This window comes from Borostomias antarcticus, assembly GCF_949987555.1.
Source record: "Borostomias antarcticus genome assembly, chromosome: 8".
Lineage (NCBI taxonomy): Eukaryota > Metazoa > Chordata > Actinopteri > Stomiiformes > Stomiidae > Borostomias > Borostomias antarcticus.
In genome coordinates this window covers 23,614,375-23,638,153 of record NC_140241.1, presented here as the reverse complement: position 1 = coordinate 23,638,153, position 23,779 = coordinate 23,614,375, and the positions used below count along the sequence as shown (strand labels likewise).

Below are 23,779 nucleotides of genomic sequence, written 5' to 3'. Positions count from 1 at the left end.
TGCACCGATTGCAAAATTCTGGGCCTATGCCGATGTTTAAAATAACAATCCGGCCGATGCCAATGGCCGATGTTTATTTTATTTTATTTTAATTCCCCCTTTTGTGCTAGGGAAACAAAGAAATGAAGTGTTGGCTTCCAAAACGCCAATTTTTCACATTTGCATAATAGGTACCTTTATCTAGGTGTGAACTATTTCTGGCATCATATTTTAAGATTAGGCTATACATTTTTGTTCAAAGCAAAACGACGTATCCACAGTGTAGCTGGAATGGAACTTTCTGCGGCAAGCGTTTTGCAACAAAATAAGCCGTAATTGTTGCAACATAACATCGGCCACTACCATCGGTGAATGTCATTTTATTTGCCGATGGGCCGATGGCAGTCAACAAGGCCAACATGGGCCGATGCCGATGTTCGGCCGAGGCATCGGTGCATCCCTAGCATTTACAGACCCTCTACTCCCTAGGAATTGGATACTTTGAAGTTTTGAAAGATTTTACATAATCGATGCCTTTTCATGTTCACAAAACCAAGTCACATGGTCAGACAGTCGGGAGTGTGTGTGTACCGCAGGCGGACCCTTAAGGTAAGTGAGAACTGAGGAACGTTGTTTGGGGTGCGCTGTTGTTTGTGTCCATCCCTTCGTTCACTCCCCTCATGTAAACACTGGGTTTTCTGATTCCTTCCTCCTAAGAGGCAGACATGGCCCCAGCATCGCACACACTCTGCTCCCTTGGCGGCAGGTAACACCCCCCACCCCTCCCCACCCCCCCAACCCCCACCGCTAAACCCCGGCTCTCCCTACCAGCATGCCGAATGCCAATCAAACAGTACCCTACATGTCACCGGATCAGGCTTGGGATGTGGGAGTCGCTCCACATCTGGGACAGGAGGGAGGGGTGGGTGGAGGGAGGGAGGGAGGGAGGGAGGGGTCAGATCCTTCTCATTTCCCCCAGACCAAGAGGAGAACAAATCAGACCCCAGATCTGTGGATAGGGGCGTCTGCTTTTGCATGTATTCTCATTTCCCCCAGACCAAATGGAGGACAAATCAGACCCCATATCTGTGGATAGAGAGATGTAGAGTGCTTATGTACACAGTCGTGCATCTTCATGGTTCCCGGAGGAAACACAGAACCCTCTCTATCGGTTCCCTCTTTATTAGTCTCGCGATGCCAGACTTTAGAGATCTCTGCCTCTGAAAGTCCAGAGACATCTCCATTGAAAATCGTTGCTAGAACAGCGCCGAAAACAGATGCTACCAATCAGAGCTACTGCTTAAATCTCTAATCGTGTGAAGGACCTGTCTTACTGGATATGTCCTCCCCCTATCTTTGTCTCTAACTGGAGTGGAGAATCGAAACAAAACATTCACTGCCCCATTAGGAAGGATGGCCCTAAATTCGTTCCGCAATGCAGTTTTGTTTTCAATCTCTCAAATTGTTACCACCCACTTTTAGCAACGGAATCTGGACGAATGTCTTCAGTCTCTAGTTGAGCGCAGCGTTTTAGAGACGGACACGTGAGTGTCTTTATAAATCCATCAACTCCAACATCCCCATACTGCTATCACAGACTTCACACAGTGGTAATGGTATCCCATGTTGGAAGGATCTTAACACCGTATCCCCGAATCTTGTTCTTTTGCACGGTATGGAAGAAGAAGTCCTTCACATTAAAATGCATGACAACTCCTTCAAGCATGTACTAAATGAACCCTTTCTACACAATTCTACAAAATATGAACACTGTTATGCTTCTAACTAGAGGATGCTGCTCTGCACTGGGGTGTTGACTATTAGCATGCTCTACCTTATGGTGTTGATTGACTGTTTAACTCATTGTTGATCTGTTCAGGGGACGTTACATAAGAACAGCTCATGTTTCACACCATCATCAGAGTGGCCATGCGAGCGTTGTCCATGCAGCACACGCTCACACTGGTTCTGCTGGTTCAGGGGACGGGTCTGGCCTGACCAGCGCTGGTAACTCCTTCCTCCCTCTCTTCTTCTTCTCCCTCCGTCTGTCCTCCTGCCATCCTGTCCGCGCGCTCCCCGTCTCCCTCTGCCTCATCGCTCGCCTTCGCCCTCCTCCTTTCTACTCTTCCGTTCCGACCCCTCTCTCTCTCTCACTCTCTCTTCTCTTCCCCCCCTCTCCTCCTTCCTCCCTTCCCCAGCTCGTCTCCGGAGCCCCCCAGGACCGGAGCCACGTCCAGCGGGATCGTCCTGGACATCTCCGCCCTTAGGATGAAGGAGGAGGAGGCCGAGACCACGGTCCCCCCCCTCCTGCCACGCTTCCGCTTCCGAGACCTCCTGCTGGGAGACCAGAGCTTCCACAACGACGACAGGTAGGGGAGCAGGGAGAGGAGGTGCAGGTAGGGGAGCGGGGAGAGGAGGTGCAGGTAGTGGAACAGGGAGAGGAGGTGGAGGTAGGGGAGCGGGGAGAGGAGGTGGAGGTAGGGGAGCGGGGAGAGGAGGTGGAGGTAGGGGAGCGGGGAGAGGAGGTGGAGGTAGGGGAGCGGGGAGAGGAGGTGGAGGTAGGGGAGCGGGGAGAGGAGGTGGAGGTAGGGGAGCAGGGAGAGGAGGTGGGGGAGCGGGGAGAGGAGGTGGAGGTAGGGGAGAGGAGGTGGAGGTAGGAGAGCAGGGAGAGGAGGTGGGGGAGCGGGGAGAGGAGGTGGAGGTAGGGGAGAGGAGGTGGAGGTAGGAGAGCAGGGAGAGGAGGTGGAGGTAGGGGAGCGGGGAGAGGAGGTGCAGGTAGGGGAGCGGGGAGAGGAGGTGGAGGTAGGGGAGCGGGGAGAGGAGGTGGAGGTAGGGGAGCGGGGAGAGGAGGTGGAGGTAGGGGAGCAGGGAGAGGAGGTGGAGGTAGGAGAGCGGGGAGAGGAGGCGCAGGTAGGGCAGCGGGGAGAGGAGGTGGAGGTAGGAGAGCAGGGAGAGGAGGTGCAGGTAGGAGAGCAGGGAGAGGAGGTGGAGGTGGGAGAGCGGGGAGAGGAGGTGGAGGTAGGGCAGCAGGGAGAGGAGGTGAAGGTAGGGGAGCAGGGAGAGGAGGTGGAGGTAGGGCAGCAGGGAGAGGAGGTGAAGGTAGGGGAGCAGGGAGAGGAGGCGCAGGAGAGCGGGGAGAGGAGGTGAAGAGGAGTGCTATTGAAAATAGTAGTCTATGGGGAAAACGAGACGAGGGACGTACTGCTTGAACGTTACCAACAAAAGAGCCTCTGTATGTCAATGAGCTGCTAGTGTGTTGGCCTACAGTATCTCTAGCTGTGCTTCTGTTTGGTAGAGGTAGTGAGGCGCTGTCCATGGTGCTGAAACTGTCTGAAAGCCCTCAGGTTGGCTCTTGTCACGACTAGACCAGTAGATGTATGTTTACGCATTGAAACAGCATCATAGCTTGGAGATTATTCTTTGTAAAATGACAGGCTTAGTTTCTGTAGAAGCTATGATTTTCACATTGAGATAAGCTTGCTAGCTGCTGGAAAACATAACTGCTACAGAAACTAAGTCTGTCTTAGAAGTACAGGAAGGATTATCGTTCTCAGTCGAGATCGTTCTCTGGCCTTTGCCAAAGCTTGTTCTCTCCTGCTTCTAGGACATGGGCATGATGGGGCATTAGGGCATGATAAGAATTAGAGGTTTAAAGAGGAACACTGGTGGGAGACACGCTGCTGCTTTTAATAGCAGAAATCGATGCAGCAAATCCAAGTAAAGGAGGAGGATCAATATCCTGTCTGGAGGAGAGATTTTGCCCTCCTCCTTCTGCCCTAGGGGTATCATGAGAGCTCACACCAGATTACACCAGATTACACCAGATTACACCAGCTCACACCATATTACACCAGATCACACCAGATTACACCAGCTCACACCAGATTACACCAGATCACATCAGATAACACCAGATAATACTAGATCACACCAGCTCACACCAGATTACACCAGATTACACCAGCTCACACCAGATTACACCAGCTCACACCAGATTACACCAGCTCACACCAGATTACACCAGCTCACATCAGATTACACCAGATTACACCAGATCACACCAGATAACACCAGATAATACAAGATCACACCACCTCACACCAGATTACACCAGATTACACCAGATCATACCAGATTACAGCAGCTCACACCAGATTACACCAGATTACACCAGCTCACACCAGATTACAGCAGCTCACATCAGATTACACCAGATCACACCAGATAACACCAGATAATACTAGATTACACCAGATCACACCAGATTACACCAGCTCACACCAGATTACACTAGCTCACACCAGATTACACCAGATCACACCAGATTACACCAGCTCACACCAGATTACACCAGCTCACACCAGATTACACCAGCTCACACCGTTTTACACCAGATCACACCACATCACACCAGCTCATACCAGATCACACCAAATCACATCAGATCACACCAGATCAGATCAGATCACACCAGATCACACCACATCACACCAGATCACACCAGCTCTGCATCTGGCTGACTGAACTGATCTCTGTGTGCTAACCTGACTTTCTCAAATACAGTTGTCAGTTAAAGGCTGTTTCTGTAACCCTACCCAGTCTATTTAATCTGTCAGGGGCAAAACAAAAAACGGAATACCGTCCAAATATCAAACATTAACTTTTTTTCTGTAGCCCCTGCAATGGCTCTGCACTGTAGACGCATCCCCTCTAATGATGCATGAGGGGTGTATTTCTGGGAGTATTGACTTGCCTAAACCGTGGTGCTGAAGGAGGTAGATACCGTGGGCGGACGGGGATGCGTCTGGTGGTATTAATTATCACGCTCCTCTCAGGGCCCCCTCATCTCAGGGCCCCCTCCTCTCAGGGCCCCCTCATCTCAGGGCCCCCTCCTCTCAGTCTGCCTCACGACTCAGCAAATGTCACCAGTCAACATCTGCCTGCGTTCTCCTCACCTGTCAAGTGAGGGAGGACGCAAGTAAAGGGTAAATGGCATGGGATAACATTGGTGTTGATGTTCTCAGGAAATATATTGACACTATGCCAAAGAGATGTGCTTCTGTAATTGCTGCAAAAGGTGGACATACCAAATATTAAAGTTAAAAGTGGATAAAAACAGTAGGACTCACTTCATCTGATATTTATTGTGCTCACAGCAACCATCTGCATGTTTCATGAACATTCTGGAATGAAATCATGTTTTGGAGGCAAAAAAGGTCAATATTTTCAGATCTGTCAGTTGTTCTAATAATTTTGGCCACATAATAATGATCTATTAATACAAAAAGTTAATAATAAACAGTACAGTATATAGAGTTCCCCTGCCAGTTGTGCAGTAGAACTCTATACTCTATGAAGAGTTTTGGATAGTAGGTCATCTGGAAGGATGAAGAAATGTATTTCTCTGTCTCTCTCTCTCTCTCTCTTTCTCTTTCTCTAACACTTTTTGTGTGCGCGTCTCACTCTCGCTGGCTGTGCAGACATGATTAATGACCTCAGTCTTAACAAGCTGACTCAGTAACATCAGTCGGTATTACTGTAGAAAGAACTACTCTTTTGTCTCTCAGTGCTCTACTTTTAAACCTCGATGCTTTTCCCTGCCTTCCTCCATCATCCCCTCCACACAACAGCCATTTACACTCAGGTCAGACATTCCAAAAATGCCTAAAAAGGTTAGTGATAATAATACAGACGTCCAGTGCAGATGTACCAGGCTCTAGAATGTTCTTTGTCAAAGAGGGAAGGGGGGGGTGTTCCTGTCACTGTGTGGGTGTAGCTAAGTGGTCCAGGTCCAGCTTCAGTCTGTGGCTCCTATTGTAGAGAAGGACTGACTCATCGGGTAAGAGCAGGGGGGTCAGCTAGAAACTCCTCAACACTCAGAATTTGAACACTGGGTTATTACAGAGGAGGATATATATATATATATATATATATATATACAGAGAGAGAGAGAGAGAGAGAGAGAGAGATGATGTGTTCATGTTCACACATGCTAATGATTAGCAGCTGTCAATGCATCTTACAATATATTACTTCACAGTCATTTAGCTTTTATCGAAAGTGACTTAGAGAAATTGCATTTAATGTAGGAAAAGACAATGTACTACTACTGTACTTGCCAGAACTCACAATTGCATCTCATTTCTAAAACAAGTGACTAAGAGCATAATCTAGTGCTGAAGGCAAAATGCAAGAATAGCAAACAAAACATACAATAGGTGCTTAAGTCTGTTCAATGCTTTACTCATCTGCCACAATAATGTAATGTATTTTAATTGAAATATCTTCATTTTGGGGCTTTTCCCAGCAAAAAATGATTGTGGTAGTACTTCTTGAAGAGGTGAGTTTTGAGCATGCAGGGAAAGATTGGCAGCGACTCTGCTGTCCTGACATCAGTGGGCAGTTCATTCCACCACTGTGGGGCCAGGAGAAGAGCCGTGACCGTGTCGATCGACCGCAGGGACCTCGGAGTGACGGGGCAACCAGTCGCCCTGAGGTAGCAGAGCGTAGCGGACAGGAGGGGGTATAGGGCTTGACCATGGCCTGGAGGTAGGAGGGAGCTGTTCCTCTGCTCTGCCACTGTCCCACTGTGTCGTCAATGTCAGCCAAGCACGCAGCTATGCATGCCTCCACTTGTGTGTCAGAAGGGGGAAATGACATGACCAGTTGGGTGTCATCGGCATAGCAGTGATAGAAGCCATGCGAGCGAATGACAGAACCCAGAGATGTAGAGGGAAAAAAGAAGCATCACAGGAAGTCTCAGAACTCAGGCACTGTGCCTTTGGCTCCGATGCACCTGTCACTCAAATGCTTTCTATCTCAATATACTATGTGTGTGAAATACAGTAGGGCTCTCATGTTTTCAAATTTTCACAAAATGATTATGATGGCAAGAAATATAATGATAACGATATCATCGCGATATCTATAGCAATCAAATGTTTTATTTGTATAATAATAACAATATAACAATAACAATATTTGTTTGTTTTCTCTTCAAAACATCTGAAATTGCTGTGTAATAGGCATATTAAAATCAGCAGTGCGCATTTCAGGGTTTTCAAAGGTCATTTCCCTCATTGAATTTACTTCACACAATATATCATGGCTGGATTATTTACATGATATTAGTATTTTCATTTTTTAAATACCAAGATTATCGCTAACCGGTATATCACAACACCCCTAGTGTGAAAGCACACAATGTTGCTGCAGTAAACTATCACTAACACACTGTACAGTGCAGTGATTTTAAGACAGGTGTGATGTGTGTCCTCTGTCTAGTTGTGGTGAGGACTCGTGCTACAGAACTATAATAGTAGTAGATAGAATATAGTAGTATAATCTACTAATAGTTTTCTTTGCTAGACCACCAGACATGAGCATTACATTAATCCAGCCTGCTACTGTTAAAAGCATGCACAGTCTTTTAGTGTCAGCCTGAGAGAGAAAGGTTTGCACCTTAGCAATGTTGTAGTGATAAAAAATGTTTTAGTAATATTCTTGATATGGGTTTCAAAATTAAGATCTAAGTGCCAGTGTTTCTAAATGTACAGATACTTTCTCTCTTTTGTCTTTTTCACCAATGATCAATACCGCTGTTTTGTCTTGGTTGAGCTGGAGGAAATTCTGTGACCTCCATAACATTTATATCAGTAATACAATTTACAAGCTAGTCAATCGAGCAGTAATTATTGGGTGTTAACACAAATATAGAGCTGGGTGTCATCTGCATAGCTATGGTCTTTAATGTGTCTCCTAATGACTCTACCAAGGGGTAACATGTAACTATAGGCTGAAGAGTAAGGGCCCCAAGATGGATCCTTGAGGAACCCCACAGGTCATAAATGTTTTTTGAACTGTGGTCACCAAGGGTGACAAAATATTCTGGGCTAATTAGATAGGTCCTGGACCAGTTTAGGACTGGCCCAGAGAGGCTGACTCAATTCTTAAGTCTTTCAATAAGGATATCATGATCTTCAGTATCAAAAGCTGTGCTCAAGTCCGGAAGGGCAAGGACCGAGAGCTTTTTAGATTCCGCGTTAATTCTAAGGTAATTTACCATTTTGACTAATGCGGTCTCTGTGGCCCAATAGGAAAATGTCAAAGGTACAGTAGGCTACAGCATAAAAAAAAACATTTAACTGTTTGAGCACATGTTTTTCCCACCAGAATTGTACTTACTGTATAAACAGGTTTCATAGAGTCTCATGGTGTAAGCAGAATTCATGTCCCCAGTTCTACAGTCTGCTGGATTGTGGACAGAAAGAAGCAGAAAGCGCAGCTACACATCCTAATGAGAACCATGCCAGTTGGGTTTATTCTAGTCTTGGCAATGTTGCTGTGGCAACAAGTTGATCAACCACGCAAAGTGGAGCAGAGAGAGAGAATGAAGCATGATGCAAAAAAAAATCTGCCACGCATTGATTGCTATCGCACGTGTTACATGACGCTGATGAGTTAGACCAACCGTGATTGATCAGACACTAAGTTGCTGAAATGACATCTACCTTGAACTTCGAGAATCGCTCGAGGTTGACCGATTCTTGAAGTTCTCAACGGAGTGTAATGAGTTGGTGATTCTGTCTGGTATCAGGCTAGTGCGTCTGCTCCGTGCGCGTCTTTAGCCTACATCATTTGGAACTATAGCCTACTTCAACGCGAAGTGTTGGGTTGCGCGCTTGGTGGGAACGTGTGGGGAGCGCGCGCATCATTCCTACAGCACGCGCCGCCACAGGTGTTATGGTGCATTCGTTTGTGGTCGCAGGTGGCAAGTCGCAAGTGGGAAATTACCTACCTCCGACCTGTGTGCATTCGAGCTATATACCATTATATCACAGTTACCTAGTTATATCTAGTGCATTCGAGCAACTGGGGGCTGAGAAACAAATCCGAATTTGCGACGAGGAAGTGCGAGTTCATGCGGTGTTTTATTTAATCTTTCCTAGTAGCAAGTCGCAATTTGCCACCTCCCAGTTATAAACGAACGCACCATTATTCTCCGGCCATTCGCCGGCGAGCAAGCCTTTGAAACCGTAAAACACAATGGACCCGAAGACCTCGATTCCCTCCTGGGTTAAACCGTCGTTGGCCACTTGGAGGCTTGACTCTTTTGGAAGCGATGCGGGGCAAAGGTATGCTTTGCGCACACACGCGCACACACATCAGGCATAAGGTTTCTCTGCAGCTGCTATCACAATCTGAGGGGAGAGATGGGTGGTGTCTGTTATGTAGAAGGGCTTTGATTGTTGTTTTAAACAAAGTTATGCATGTGGTTATTTACGTTTGAACCAAACTACTGACTAGCCTAAATGTCAACCTGGTAGGCTATTGCATATTCCCCACATAGCCTCAGAAACCCATAATTCTTTCGAATTCAAGTTTTATTTCCTAATTTTGCATGCTTTGTTTAATTACTTTTAATTAGTCACAGTTAAATCTAGTGCTTAATAATGATACATGCGAGCAATCAACGCGCGCGCGTAGCTTCATTGTCAAACAGCTGCTATAGCTCGCGCTCACTGTAATGATGTCTCCCTTTGTAACAAAATCATCATGAAGATAAAGTACTGTACCTAATTTGCTATTGTCCCCAGCCTACGGGGTCTCCATGGAAACACATGAGTCTAATGCTGATAGGCTGCTCAGTGTAAACACAGGGAGATTGTCAAGGGTCTCTGTAATGACCTGAAGCAGCGTCAGCATAACATGACCTTTTCTGAGAGATGACAGCTGTCCTATATTGGCATGTTTGATGCTTCATATAATTTCTATAATGAGAGGCTTTCAGCTATCTGCTATACAGTACCTGACTGGAGCACCCCCCCCCCCCCCCCCTGAGATAACTGGTGATACCCGTGGCCCTCCATCTCTCTCTCTGCTGCTTTCTGCTCCTCTCTGACTCTATCTCTTTAAACCTCTCCAACCTCTCTCCGCCCTCCTCTGCTCTGCCACTGTCCGCCTCTCTCTACCTCTCTCTCTCTCTGCATCTCCAGCCCCCTCTGCCTCTCTACCTCTCTCTGTCTCTCTCTCTCTCTCTACCTCTCTCTCTCTCTCTGCATCTCCAGCCCCCTCTACCTCTCTCTGTCTCTCTCTACCTCTCTCTCTTTCTCTGCATCTCCAGCCACCCCTCTCTCTCTCTACCTCTCTGGTCTCTGCATCTCCAGCCTCTCTCTCTCTCTCTCGTCTCTGTGCATCCCCAGCCTCCCTGTGCCTCTCTACCTCTCTCTCTCTCTCTCTCTCTCTCTGGTCTCTGCATCTCCAGCCTCTCTCTACCTCTCTCTCTCTCTCTCTCTCTCTCTCTGGTCTCTGTGCATCACCAGCCACCCTCTACCTCTCTCTCTCTCTCTCTCTCTCTCTCCCTCTCTCTCTGGTCTCTGTGCATCCCCTGCCTCCCTCTACCTCTCTCTCTCTCTCTCTCTCTCTCTTTCTCCCTCTCTCTCTGGTCTCTGTGCATCCCCAGCCTCCCTCTACCTCTCTCTCTCCCTCTCTCTCTGGTCTCTGTGCATCCCTGGTCTCCCTGTGTCTCTCTCTCTCTCTCTCTCTCTCTCTCTCTCTCTCTCTGGTCTCTGTGCATCCCTGGCCTCCCTGTACCTCTCTCTCTCTCCCTCTCTCTCTCTGGTCTCTGTGCATCCCCAGCCTCCCTCTACCTCTCTCTCTCTCCCTCTCTCTCTCTGGTCTCTGTGCATCCCCAGCCTCCCTCTACCTCTCTCTCTCTCTCTCTCTCTCTCTCTCTCTCTCTCTCTCTCTGGTCTCTTTGCATCCCTGGTCTCCCTGTGCCTCTCTCTCTCTCTCTCTCTCTCTCTCTCTCTCTCTCTGGTCTCTGTGCATTCCCGGCCTCCCTCTACCTCTCTCTCTCTCTCTCTCTCTCTCTCTCTCTCTGGTCTCTGTGCATCCCCGGCCTCCCTCTACCTCTCTCTCTCTCTCTCTCTCTCTGGTCTCTGTGCATCCCTGGTCTCCCTCTACCTCTCTCTCTCTCTCCCTCTCTCTCTCTCTGGTCTCTGTGCATCCCTGGCCTCCCTGTACCTCTCTCTCTCTCTCTCTCTCTCTCTGGTCTCTGTGCATCCCCGGCCTCCCTCTACCTCTCTCTCTCTCTCTCTCTCTCTCTCTCTGGTCTCTGTGCATCCCTGGTCTCCCTCTACCTCTCTCTCTCTCTCCCTCTCTCTCTCTCTGGTCTCTGTGCATCCCTGGCCTCCCTGTACCTCTCTCTCTCTCCCTCCCTCTCTCTGGTCTCTGTGAATCCCCAGCCTCCCTCTACCTCTCTCTCTCTCTCTCTCTCTCTGGTCTCTGTGAATCCCCAGCCTCCCTCTACCTCTCTCTCTCTCTCTCTCTCTCTCTCTCTCTCTCTCTCTCTCTCTCTGGTCTCTGTGCATCCCTGGTCTCCCTGTGCCTCTCTCTCTCTCTCTCTCTGGTCTCTGTGCATCCCCGGCCTCCCTCTACCTCTCTCTCTCTCTTTCTGGTCTCTGTGCATCCCCGGCCTCCCTCTACCTCTCTCTCTCTCTCTCTCTCTCTCTGGTCTCTGTGCATCCCTGGTCTCCCTGTGCCTCTCTCTCTCTCTCTCTCTCTCTCTCTGGTCTCTGTGCATCACTGGCCTCCCTGTAACTCTCTCTCTCTCCCTCTCTCTCTCTGGTCTCTGTGCATCCCCAGCCTCCCTCTACCTCTCTCTCTCTCTCTCTCTCTCTCTCTCTCTGGTCTCTGTGCATCCCCAGCCTCCCTCTACCTCTCTCTCTCTCTCTCTCTCTCTCCCTGGCCTCCCTGTGCCTCTGCAGTCTCTGTCTCTGAAGGTCTGCCGGTGCTCCAATCCCCTGCAGTTGTGTCACACAGCCTGAAATAGCTGTTGCTGTGAGAGCCACTGGAGATGGTTGCTTGTGTCAAAGCGTCTCAGCCTCTCTCTCTCTCTCTTTCTCTCTCTCTTTCTCTCTCTCTCTCTCTCTCTCCATTGTCAATCCAACTTGGTCTCTCCACTCCACTGTAAAGATGAGACGGTATACCGTAAAACTGTGAACCGCGGTATAAAATGTCCACGGTATTAGAACCGTGACATTCCCTGTGTTTACGGTATTACGTTTACGGTATTACACAATAATGCGCTGCTGAAACTTCACATTTCAAGTTGCTTGCAACAGTTAATTTTGTAATCTAATATAAGCTTGCTATTAATAATCTGAGCTTAATTACAATAGTGTGTATTTTCCATCATGTGTTGCACTGTAGTTCCTTCAAAGTAAAATACTTGTTTTTTTATGTGTGTTGGGGAGGTGAAATGCCGTATACCGTGAAATACCGTAAACCGTACCGTGTAACTAGATACCGTACCGTACCGTAATGCAAAAATCCATACCGTCTTATCCCTACTCCACTGTAAATCCATCGTCACACCACAGGCCGCCAGTCAGGAGCTGGCACTACTGCCTACTCTCTCTCTCTCTCTCTCTCTCTCTCTCGCTCTCTCTCCTCTCTCTCTCTCTCTCTCGCTCTCTCTCTCTCTCTCTCTCCCTCTCTCTCTCGCTCTCTCTCGCTCTCTCTCCCTCTCTCTCCCTCTCTTGCTCTCTCCCCTCTCCCTCTCTATCTCTCTCTTAAAGGTTAAAGTCCCAATGATTGTAGAAATGTGTTCTCCGCATTTGACCCATCCCCTGGGGGGATCTCTCTCTCTCTCTCTCTCAAGAACACACACGCACACACACACACACACACACACACACACACACACACACACACACACACACACACACACACACACACACACACACACACTGCTTTACATCCTTAGTAGTACTTCTTGGCAGTATTGGCAGCAGTTTCAAGATGCCATGCCCTTTTGGCATGTGAGCTTCCTTATATGGTTATAGCTACTGGCAGGCTCTCATTTACATCTAATTCTGACACACACACACACACACACACCCACACACACACACATACACACACCTACTATACAAGGTCCTTTTCTCATCATCAAACATAGCTGTGCATTTTCTAAATGTGTTTATTCACAGGATCACCCTTACCCAGGTAGGTGTGTGTGTGTGTGTGTGTGTGTGTGTGTGTGTGTGTGTGTGGTTGTTCACTGATCTATTTCTCTCCTCAGGGTGCAGGTAGAGTTCTATGTGAACGAGAACACCTTCAAGGAGAGGCTGAAGCTCTTCTTCATCAAAAACCAAAGATCAAGTAAGTTGATTGGCCAGTCTTCCCCTCAATCATCTCCGCTGGCACTCACAGCCCAGAGACAATCATAAGGTCACTGAATGCATTCTATAAATCAATAGAGTGAATCCATTGTATAGCAAGGCCTCGCGCTAAGTGAGAATCATGGACCTATGAGCTCACAGATTCTGCCTGAACTGATGTCACGTTTGTGCATTTCAGGACTACAATATTCACTTGGGGAGGCTAAAACCTGCAGTATACTTGCTTTTAACTACTGTATGCGTACAGTCTGCGTACAAAACATGTCCTGTATTCCTCTGGAGTGTTGGCTGCGGGTGGCTGTACAGGTCCTCAGAAATGAACGTGCTGCAAATACATGCAAATACTGCAAGTACAGTATACCGTGGGCCTGAGATAATCCTAGGTGTGTAACTGAGGACAACACCCACCTCTTGTGTACCATGGGGGGTGATTGATGTGAATATTTAGTAGTCTGGACATCTGCTTGAGAGCATCCTCTAGCCATGCAACACAATGGCGTACTTGCATGTCAGAGGCCTGGTGCTATAGTGGGCGGTACACACCGTGTGTTTGCGTTATTCTGACTCTCCCCCGTCTCCCGCAGGTCTGAGGATCCGTGTGTTAAACTTCTCCCTGAAGCTGCTCACCTGCCTGCTCTACATCATCAGGGTGATGACAGACAACCCCTGCGCCAGCGGGACCGGCCACCACCCAGGACAGCCGCCCAACGGCACCAACGGGAGGTCAGATCAAGGACCAATCCCCCCCCCCCCCCCCTTGGCCCTACCTCTTGGCCCTATGTCGGTTTTGTGTGCTCCCGCTTTGGGTAGGGTGTGCAATTTCTTTTGGGGATCGAGGGGTAGTGGACATCTACGCTGTAGGCCTCCAAATGGAGAGTTCCCAGAATGCTTTGCGAAATGAGGCAGTGATAAGCAACATAGCTGTCGGTGCGAGGAAAAAACATGGGAGAGAAGCCCAGTACCTTTGCAAATATTCATGCTTTTTATTTTTTTATTTTTTACATCCGTTGGAATATCTAGTTTAATGCAGAGGAATATGTAAATGGGTGTTATAACACGCATTTCAGAAATATCGCTATTCACTACTAAACACCCCAAAGTACCCAAAAGTATCCCAAAGTGCCCAAAAGTACCCCAAAATACCCCAAAGTACCCAAAAGTACCACAAAATACCCAAAGGTACACCTAAAAGTACCCAAAAGTAAACCAAAGTACCCGAAAGTATAGCCAAAAGTACCACAAAATACCCCAAAGTACCCAAAAGTACCACAAAATACCCCAAAGTGCAACAAAATGCAATTCAATAATAATAATATGGGTAAGCACACAAGATAATAACATATTAATAATAACAAGATAATAATAATAAGGCATTGGAATTTATCGTCATCATATCCCCCTATCGTTGTCGCATTAACTTATCGTGATTACTATTCAATGCTGGTATGAACAACCAGTGATTGGATTATGGATTATTGGATGTGCAGATCGTTTGACCCCCCCCACCCCCCCCTTCTGTTTTTATGGCTGTTAAATGCTTTTCAGAGTAAGAATGGTATAGTTTGGTTTAGAACAAAAAATCACATGAGATGGAGGAGCAATAACAGTAGCAACAATAGTCTAAACTGAGAAGGGGAGTTCAAACGATCTGCAAACATTATTGTCCAATTATCCGTAATCCAATCACTGATTGTCCAATACAAATGATTTGTGAGTGACAGTACAGTTGTTTCCATGTCCCATACAGTATATGAAGCTGGAAAAATAATGCCCTTCCCAGCTCATCTGATCTCAGTGCAGGGCAGACATTTCTATAGGACTACACTAAAAGCCGATGTGTAAACATGCTTCCTGGCTATTGTCAATACATTGTTCTGTCCTGCAAATTTGGTCAGATTTGTCACTATAATAGTTGATAATGGTAGCATGCAACAGACTTTAATATAAAATGAGTAGTGCCATAATGTTATAATCATACCGTAATGTTCCAGGGACTACTGAGCAAACAAGGCAACTAATAAAATTCGGAGCAGAAAACTCAGAAAAGAGTTTTTAAGAAGCTACTGATGACATAACGACTCAACGAATAATCAACCCCTAACGCACACGGCTCTATTCTGAAGGGCCACTACCCAGTCGAGGGTCCTCCAAAACGAGAGGTAGTGCCAAGGGAAGAGACTTGGGATTGCAATGTACCTTGAACCTGATACCTTCTCTCTGTACAGTACTTGGATGTGCTTGAATGTCCTCTCAAAGTAATCATTGTCTCTTTCTCTCCCTCTCTTTCTACTTTGCCCTGCTCACCCCTCTCTCTCTCTCTCTCTCTCTCTCTCTCTCACACACACACACACACACACACACACACACACACACACACACACACACACACACACACACACACACACACACACACACACACACACACACACAATGCTTATGTGTTGTTGCTCTCTTTCTCTGCCTGCCCATTTCTCCCTCTATCTTTGACACTTTCCATCCTACTCTCTCTCCAACTCTCCCCTCTGTCACTCTCCTTCACTCACCGCTCTTTGTCTCTCTCTCTCTCTCTCTCTCTCTCTCTCTCTCTCTCTCTTTGTCACTCCCTCTCTTCTCCTCTACTTGTCTCTCTTCTCCGCAGTGCGAACTGCCACATGAACAGCTCTTCCCAGGACAGTGAGATAAACTGGTGAGAGGATGATGTTATTATGTGTAGGAAAAGGAGGGAGGAGGGAGATATGTTTCCCCGCTAATGATTCAGTGTCTTGTCAGTGTTAAAACCTTGATTTTTCTTCCCTTTAATCTTACGATTCTTCTCACTGAACAAGGAGTGACGTCTTGCTCCTTCATTGTCATATTTCATGGGATGAATCCTAGTCTCGCGTAGCCAGACCTATCTCCACACTTCGTTTACGCTGTACCAGCGCCGGAGACAGGTCTGGCTGGACATTATTACCATTCTGCAATAGGGGGGGAAAAAACGCAGTATTTCTTTAAACCAATCACAGTCCGCAAAATAGTCTGGATCGAATCTGATTGGTGCCGAGAGAATCTCTCGGCCGAATCAGATTCATTTGTGTCGGCAGACTCGCCACTGATTGGGCAGTGTGACAATGAATGACAAGGTTTATTGCCAAAACCTACATCCGTTGAGCCAGACTAGATGAATCCTAACGGGCAGTGTAGACGTGACCTCAGATCCACCTCTAGGCTCATGGTAACTGTGTGTGGGTGACACGACCGGGTCTCTGTATACTGTAGATCCAGTGCATGAGAAATTCCTGTGTGTGTGTGTGTGTGTGTGAGAGAGAGAGAGTGAGAGAGAGAGAGAGAGAGAATGTGAAACTATAGCTCTCTGCTTCTCTCCACAGGGAGCTGATCTTCTGGGTGGACCGGAAGGTTCCGGTGTGGTCCATACAGGTGAGTCAGAAAGCCGGAAGGTTCCGGTGTGGTCCATACAGGTGAGTCAGAGAGCCGGAAGGTTCCGGTGTGGTCCATACAGGTGAGTCAGAGAGCCGGAAGGTTCCGGTGTGGTCCATACAGGTGAGTCAGAGAGCCAGAAGATTCCGGTGTGGTCCATACAGGTGAGTCAGAGAGCCGGAAGGTTCCGGTGTGGTCCATACAGGTGAGTCAGAGAGCAGGAAGCTCTCTGGAAGTTGTTAAACTGGAGCGAAGATGGTGTTTTTTAATTAAGACATTTGTTTCAGGTGATCGTAGCCATGATCAGTTTCCTGGAGGCAATGCTGCTGATGTATCTGAGCTACAAGGTAAGATGCGCACACACACACACACACACACACACACACACACACACACACACACACACACACATACACACACTATTATGGATTCAGTTGATAAAATGATTCACCCCTCAAATTAACAATCCCGTAGTTAAAATGATTAGCAAAGTTCATTCTTCACAGGTACGCTAATGGCTTGTTATTGTGAGGCTGCCAGATTAAGTGGTCTTATTGAGAATTGTCAGGTTGTATGGGCCAACTGGTGACTCATACTCTATAAAACAAGAGATTGGTCAAAAATGTGAAGTACAGGTACCTGTATGTGTCAGCCCTCTAGTTGACATAAAGCTTATTATGTGTGTGTGTGTGCGCGTGTGTGTGTGTTTATGCGTGTTTGTACGTGTGCGTGTTTCAGGGGAACATATGGGAGCAGATATTCCAGGTGTCCTTCCTCCTGGAGATGATCAACACAGTCCCCTTCATCATCACAGTAAGACTGTTAACTACATCTCTCTCTCAATGCATTACAGAGCAATGGTGGAATGGAATGGATTACCATTGTTTTTGGTTTCAGAAAATAATATTATACATTTTAAGAAAAAGCTTAAGCTATTTTTGTTTACCGAGGAACTATGAAATGAAGCTATTTATGTATCCCCTTTCTCTTGATGGTGATGGTGAATGTTATGTTTTAATAATTTGTTTTGAAAAGATTTGTCATTTACAGAGCTAGATAGGCAACCTTTTTACTAGAATTGAGCAGGTGTCCATGTTGTTTGTTTGTGAGTGTGTGTGGATGATGATGTATTGTATTCTTTTTTATTATGTATGTATGTATTATAATTTTTGAGTGATGATATTGGAGACCCCAGGAAGAGTAGCTGATGAGTCTCTCAACAGCTAATGGGGATCTTAATAAACAATCAATCTACAGGATCTTCATCGTGATACGACTTGGTCCAAAGGTTGCATCTTGCTACAGTTAATTAGCTTCCTGTACCTCCATTACTGTAAGACAGGCTATATCTCAAAAGTGACTCCTCTACAGGAAGGGAACGGATTTGGACAGGGCCCTAGTCTCTCAGACTCATACCATTTGAAAAGCACTACGGGGGATGAAGTCAGTGGGATGTTTGAGCCATTCTCTGGCAGTAATTCAGTTTTATAATGGAAACCTGTCAAAGTAAAGTGTTTCCTGTGGGCAGAGGAGTTTCCTGCTGTGTTTGAATGGATACGGAGCATGTATACTGTATACCTCTATATAAATGTGTGATTCCAGTGTGGTGCCATTGTACACCACCAGAATCATTACATTACATTACAGTCATTTAGCAGAATCTTTTATCCGAAGCGACTTACAATAATTGCGTTTAACGTAGGTAGATGTATGGAGGGTTTGGCTGGTCTGAGGTCGACCCTAACCCTGACCCTAGAGAGAGTACTGTACTACTCGCCAGAACTCACAAGCGCATAAACCTAATCTAGTGCTAAAGCCAAAGTGCAAAAGTAGCAAAATATAGAAACAATAGGTACTTACAAGGGAAGATCCTGGTAGTACTTCTTGAAGAGGTCAGTTTTGAGCCCACAGCCAAAGGTGGGCAGCAACTCTGCTGTCCTGATGTTAGTGGGCAGTTCATTCCACCACTGCGGGGCCAGGCCAGAGAAGAGCCGTGACCATGTCGATCGACCGCAGGGGCCTCGGAGTAACGGGACAACCAGTCGCCCCGAGGTAGCAGAGCGTAGCGGTCGGGAGGGGGTGTAGGGTTTGACCATGGCCTGGAGGTAGGAGGGAGCTGTTCCTTTCATTGCCCTGTAGACTCATCTCGTACCAGAGTTTTAAACTGGATGCGAGCCGCTACAGGGAGCCAGTGTAGAGAACGGAGAAGGGAAGTTGTGTGGGAGAACTTGGGGTGGTTGAACACCAGGTGAGCTGCAGCTTAGTGGACAAACTCCAGAGGATTAATGGCTGACGCCGGGGCCCCAGCAAGGAGGGAGTTGCAGTAGTCCAGGCCTTATGCAAGCAATATGCAATAAACAAATTAAATATGAATAAAGTCTCTGTGTTTTTTTGTGTCTATTTACCATCCGTTTTGAATTCAAACTATCGTGTAATCTGTTCTGGTTTGTGGAACTTATATTTCTGGCTGTGATTCGGCAGGCGGAGTAACACTCGGTTAGATCCGCCTAGAGCCAGCCTGGAGCCAGCGCTTGTCAATGTCAACAAAGTGTAAGCACGAGTGACAGAAATATAGGTCCCCAAACCAGAACGGATTACACGATAGTTAACTTTAAAAGAAGACCAACATGTAGCTCAAACGTTCACAACAGTTAGTTAGCTAGTTCGCCTCTACTTCTAACGTTCATCTGGCGTGGCGTCGCATGTAATGTTAGTTGCTGAAAATCATGGGAAACGAGGACAAGCAAGGAATACAGCCTGCTCCGTCACAGCTGAAGGCAGGCATTTGGACAAATATGGGCTTCTCTCAGGCAAGAAGGAGCTTGACATGACTCATACCATCTGCAAGAATTGCGATTTTATTTTTGAAAGAGGCAAGGTTCTTCTGATGAAAAAGGCAGCAAGCGTAACGCTTCCAATTTTATTTATATAACTGCATTTTTATTTTTTGTATTACAACTGTTTTCCTTGACAGCACTTTGACTTGAGAAATATTTGAAGTTGGAGAGAAATACTTTCCGGGATTTATTAAAGTTCAGCATGGTCACTGACTGAGTTGAGAAAACTACATAATGTTATACACTTTATTCTGCTATATTCCGCTTTCTTAGCACACAGCAGACTGGAGTAGATCCGTCTTTGTAGAAAATCCATTGAGAATTGAGAATCGATTCTAGATTCTGGAATCGAGAATCGTTGGAACCGAGAATCGATTCTGGAATCGGATCGTGACCCCAGGAATCGGAATCGGATCGTGGCTTAGTGGAATCGGAGCTCCCCTAATGGATAGTTTTAAGAATAACGTTATCCTCTCGTTGTTCTCCTCAGATCTTCTGGCCCCCAATAAGAAACATCTTCATTCCTGTGTTCCTGAACTGCTGGTTGGCTAAGTGTGCGCTGGAGAACATGATTGTGAGTAGAAAACAAAGCAGTCGAACCTCCGGAGAAAACCTCTAGAGGCATTCACTCATCATATGCTCCTATAGGGATGTAAGGATACCCGATACAATGAAAAACCGTGACAAAATTTGATTATATTTATCGGGATAAAATTATCATTAAAAACGTGCCATGCTTTGAAAAACTCGCTGTAAATACTGTCCAGCATCAACCAAAGTTAGTAACAATCTCCAAGACGCATTATTCTAATGTTGATGCAAACAAAAAATCCATAGTTCTGCTAAAAGTGCATAGTTCTGCTAATTTTACTTGTGGTTTTCAATATAAAATATTTATTGAAATTTCCATATCGTTACATCTCTATACTAGTAGAGTTACGCGTTCATGTCTTCCACTTACCCGTCTATTGCACCAACGTAGTGTGGCCCTCCCCGTCTCCTCAACACAGCGAGCCTTCTCATGGAGCATCAGGGATGTAGTTATGAGGCGTAAAGATGGATTTCATAGCCATGCGGAAACATTTCACACATCTGCAGACGAATGTTACACTTACTCCGAACAGACCCCAACATACTACTAGGCCGACTGGAAAATTGGTTGGGAATTTCTGGTACAGTGTTAGATTGGTTTGAATCCTACTTAAAGGACAGGGATTATTTTGTGTCTATAGGCAATTACAAATCTGAGCTGACAAAAATGACCTGTGGAGTTCCCCAAGGCTCCATCCTGGGGCCTCTTCTGTTCAACATTTACATGCTCCCACTAACTCAAATTATGGAAAACAACAAAATATGTTACCATAGCTATGCAGACAACACACAAATTTATATCACTATATCACCAGGAGACTATAATCCCATACAAGCGCTGAGTAAGTGCATTCAACAAATCAATGATTGGATGTGCCAGAACTTTCTCCAACTAAACAAAAATAAAACTGAAGTAATTGTCTTTGGAGCCAAAGAAGAACGATTAAAAGTCAGTGCTCAACTTCAATCAGTAATGCTAAAAACCACAAACGAAAAAGAAATCTTGGTGTAGTCATGGACTCAGACCTGAATTTCAACAGCCACATTAAGTCAATTACAAAGTCAGCCTACTATCACCTGAAGAATATATCAAGGATCAAAGGATTTATGTCCCAGAAGGATTTGGAAAAACTTGTCCATGTGTTTATCTTCAGTAGACTCGACTACTGTAACGGCATGTATACAGGTCTCTAAAAAATCGATCAGACAGCTGCAGCTGATTCAGAACGCTGCTGCTCGAGTCCTCACTAAGACTAAGAAAGTGGAGCATATCACACCAGTACTAAGGTCTTTACACTGGCTTCCTGTCTGTCAAAGAATTGACTTTAAAATACTGCTGTTGGTTTATAAAGCACTGAATGGTCTAGGGCCAAAATATATTTCTGATCTGCTCACATGCTATGAACCATCCAGACCTCTCAGGTCGTCTGGCACAGGTCTGCTTTCTGTCCCCAGAGTTAAAACAAAACATGGAGAAGCAGCATTCAGTTTTTATGCTCCACATATCTGGAACAAACTTCCAGAAAACTGCAGGTCTGCTGCAACTCTTGGTTCTTTTAAAACAAGCCTGAAGACTTTTCTTTTTGCCACTGCTTTCTAAGAGGAGCTATGTTTATCAGTATACTGCACTGTAACTTTTATTTCTGTATTCTATTTGTCCTGCTTTTTGTTTAAATGTCTATAATGACTTGCTTTTTGTTTTAATGCTTTTAATTTGTCCTGCCTTTTGTTTTAAATGTCTATAATGTCTTGCTTTTTGTTTTAATGCTTTTAATGTCTCATGTAAAGCACCTTGAATTGCCCTGTGGCTGAAATGTGCTATATAAATAAACTTGCCTTGCCTTGCCTTGACCAACCTGTACTCCTGTGCTGTGCTGGCTAATTGAAAGGTTGCGATGGCAACTCAAGAAATGGATAAGTGAAACGGTGTATCTGACCTCTCGGCCATGCCTCTGATGCTGAGGCAGATATAACTGAAGGTCTCCCTTGACAGTCTGAAGTCCTGGAGCCACTGCTCGCCTGTATAGCTGCTGGCAGTTTGGCTCCATCAGTGGTCCGAACACGAGTGACGGCACATTTGAGTACATACCTGTACAGATAAAGCTAACATTAGCGAATGTAGATGTTGTGAAGGTAACTCAGACATGCAGTAATTAGCTAGCGCTATACATCCAAAATATAATAATATAAGAAACTTACTTTGTTGTGGTTGTGTGAAGAATACCAGTTCATCTGAATTTAGGCTGAACACGGCTGTATACCAATTGTTTTTCTCTATTTGTCATAAGTTACTAACTTTATTCTTTCATGTGTAATATTGAAAACAGCTAATAGCTGTCTTAATCTCACCACTAAGGGTTGGTCCACCGGTAAACATTATCTTAAGCAATACTATTGCGGCTGATTCTCTGCCTTAGACTCACAAGTCAGTCTCTAAACACTGTGCTCAACTAGAGACTGAAGACATTCGTCCTGATTTCATTGCTAAAAGTGTAATTCATCTTCAATTCTTCAAGCCTCCTTTTAATTTTTAAAAAACTCCCACAAGGTGAGGATGAATGAGGCGAAGGGAACAGCTTCAACCGGCTCCATTGCGTTGTGTTGTTCTGTAAACTGTATGCCGTTGTCATGGTTACAGCTGGGTTACAACACCTGGGTTTACTAATAGAAACACATGGGGTTGCTTCAGATTCAGCAAACATAGCAAATGGTTGCAAATGTTTTTTAAGTTTTTTCAATTAGCTTTGTGTTCGCCGCAAACAAAAGCGAACGGTTTGAAAAGGTGAACAAAAATAGACGCTGGACTGAGGGAAATGTAATTGTATCAATAAATGAATGAATTGACAACAGTTTTACTTCTAACTAACGTTAAATGAGGTTGTACTAGCGAGAATACATCAAAAATATAATCCGGAAAATCATTGTTGATCACAGAAAGACTGTCCGTTTAAATTTAACCGTTCAAAGAAAACATGTTCGCCACGAATGTTCGCCCCATCCCTGTCCAATTCAGGCCCCTGGTATTTGGGTTCCAGGCTCACGGTAAGTTCCTGGGCCTACATTCCTGGGCCATTGTTCCCAGTGGGAAAAGGAGCCACTGAGTATGTCATGTTCTATAACAGGTTATTCTCCTCTCTCGTAGAATGACTTCCACAGAGCCATCCAGAGGACCAACTCAGCCATGTTCAACCAGGTCCTTATCCTCATCTGCACTCTGCTCTGCCTCGTCTTCACGGGGTGAGTCCTACCACCTTTCACCCCTGACCCCTGACACCGACCCTAACTCCATGTCCTCACCGGCCTGTGCAAACAACAAATGTCCTTAGACTCGTATGTGCTGTAGATATAAGAAACAGTCAAGTAAGATAGTAGCAGCTTCACTTTATCGTCTGTTGTCTCTAGTCACAACCACTGTCTTCACTTAGACTTCTGTCCGTAAACTTCTGCGTGTTATAAATTGTTGTGTGAGTCGTCTGTGAACTGACGCCCGTCCTGTGTGTCCTCTCTCTGCCCCCGTAGGACGTGTGGGATCCAGCACCTGGAACGAGCAGGGAAGAACCTGTCCCTCTTCAACGCCTTCTACTTCTGCATCGTGACCTTCTCCACGGTGGGCTTTGGAGACGTCACGCCACGCATCTGGCCCTCCCAGCTGCTGGTGGTCATCATGATCTGTGTGGCTCTGGTGGTGCTCCCCCTACAGGTGAGAGGGCGGTACTGCACCACAGAGTGAATTTGTGATCCCAGGGTAATAGCTGTTTTCAGAATAAA

General features: G+C 46.0%; 1 protein-coding gene across 1 annotated transcript in view; it reads left to right on the top strand.

Annotated features, from left to right (window-relative positions):
* The window catches only part of kcnt1a (potassium sodium-activated channel subfamily T member 1a), a gene marked incomplete at both ends in the record, with an annotated part of 56,046 nt that overhangs the window by 15,125 nt on the left and 17,142 nt on the right, over positions 1-23,779 (top strand). Inside the window, 10 exons of the mRNA XM_084442544.1 lie at positions 2,178-2,348; positions 13,067-13,146; positions 13,751-13,889; positions 15,805-15,852; positions 16,535-16,583; positions 16,871-16,930; positions 17,322-17,396; positions 19,911-19,994; positions 23,154-23,248; positions 23,531-23,711. Of these exons, the coding sequence (XP_084298670.1) occupies positions 2,178-2,348; positions 13,067-13,146; positions 13,751-13,889; positions 15,805-15,852; positions 16,535-16,583; positions 16,871-16,930; positions 17,322-17,396; positions 19,911-19,994; positions 23,154-23,248; positions 23,531-23,711 (982 nt within the window). The remainder of the gene's footprint in view (positions 1-2,177; positions 2,349-13,066; positions 13,147-13,750; positions 13,890-15,804; positions 15,853-16,534; positions 16,584-16,870; positions 16,931-17,321; positions 17,397-19,910; positions 19,995-23,153; positions 23,249-23,530; positions 23,712-23,779) is intronic.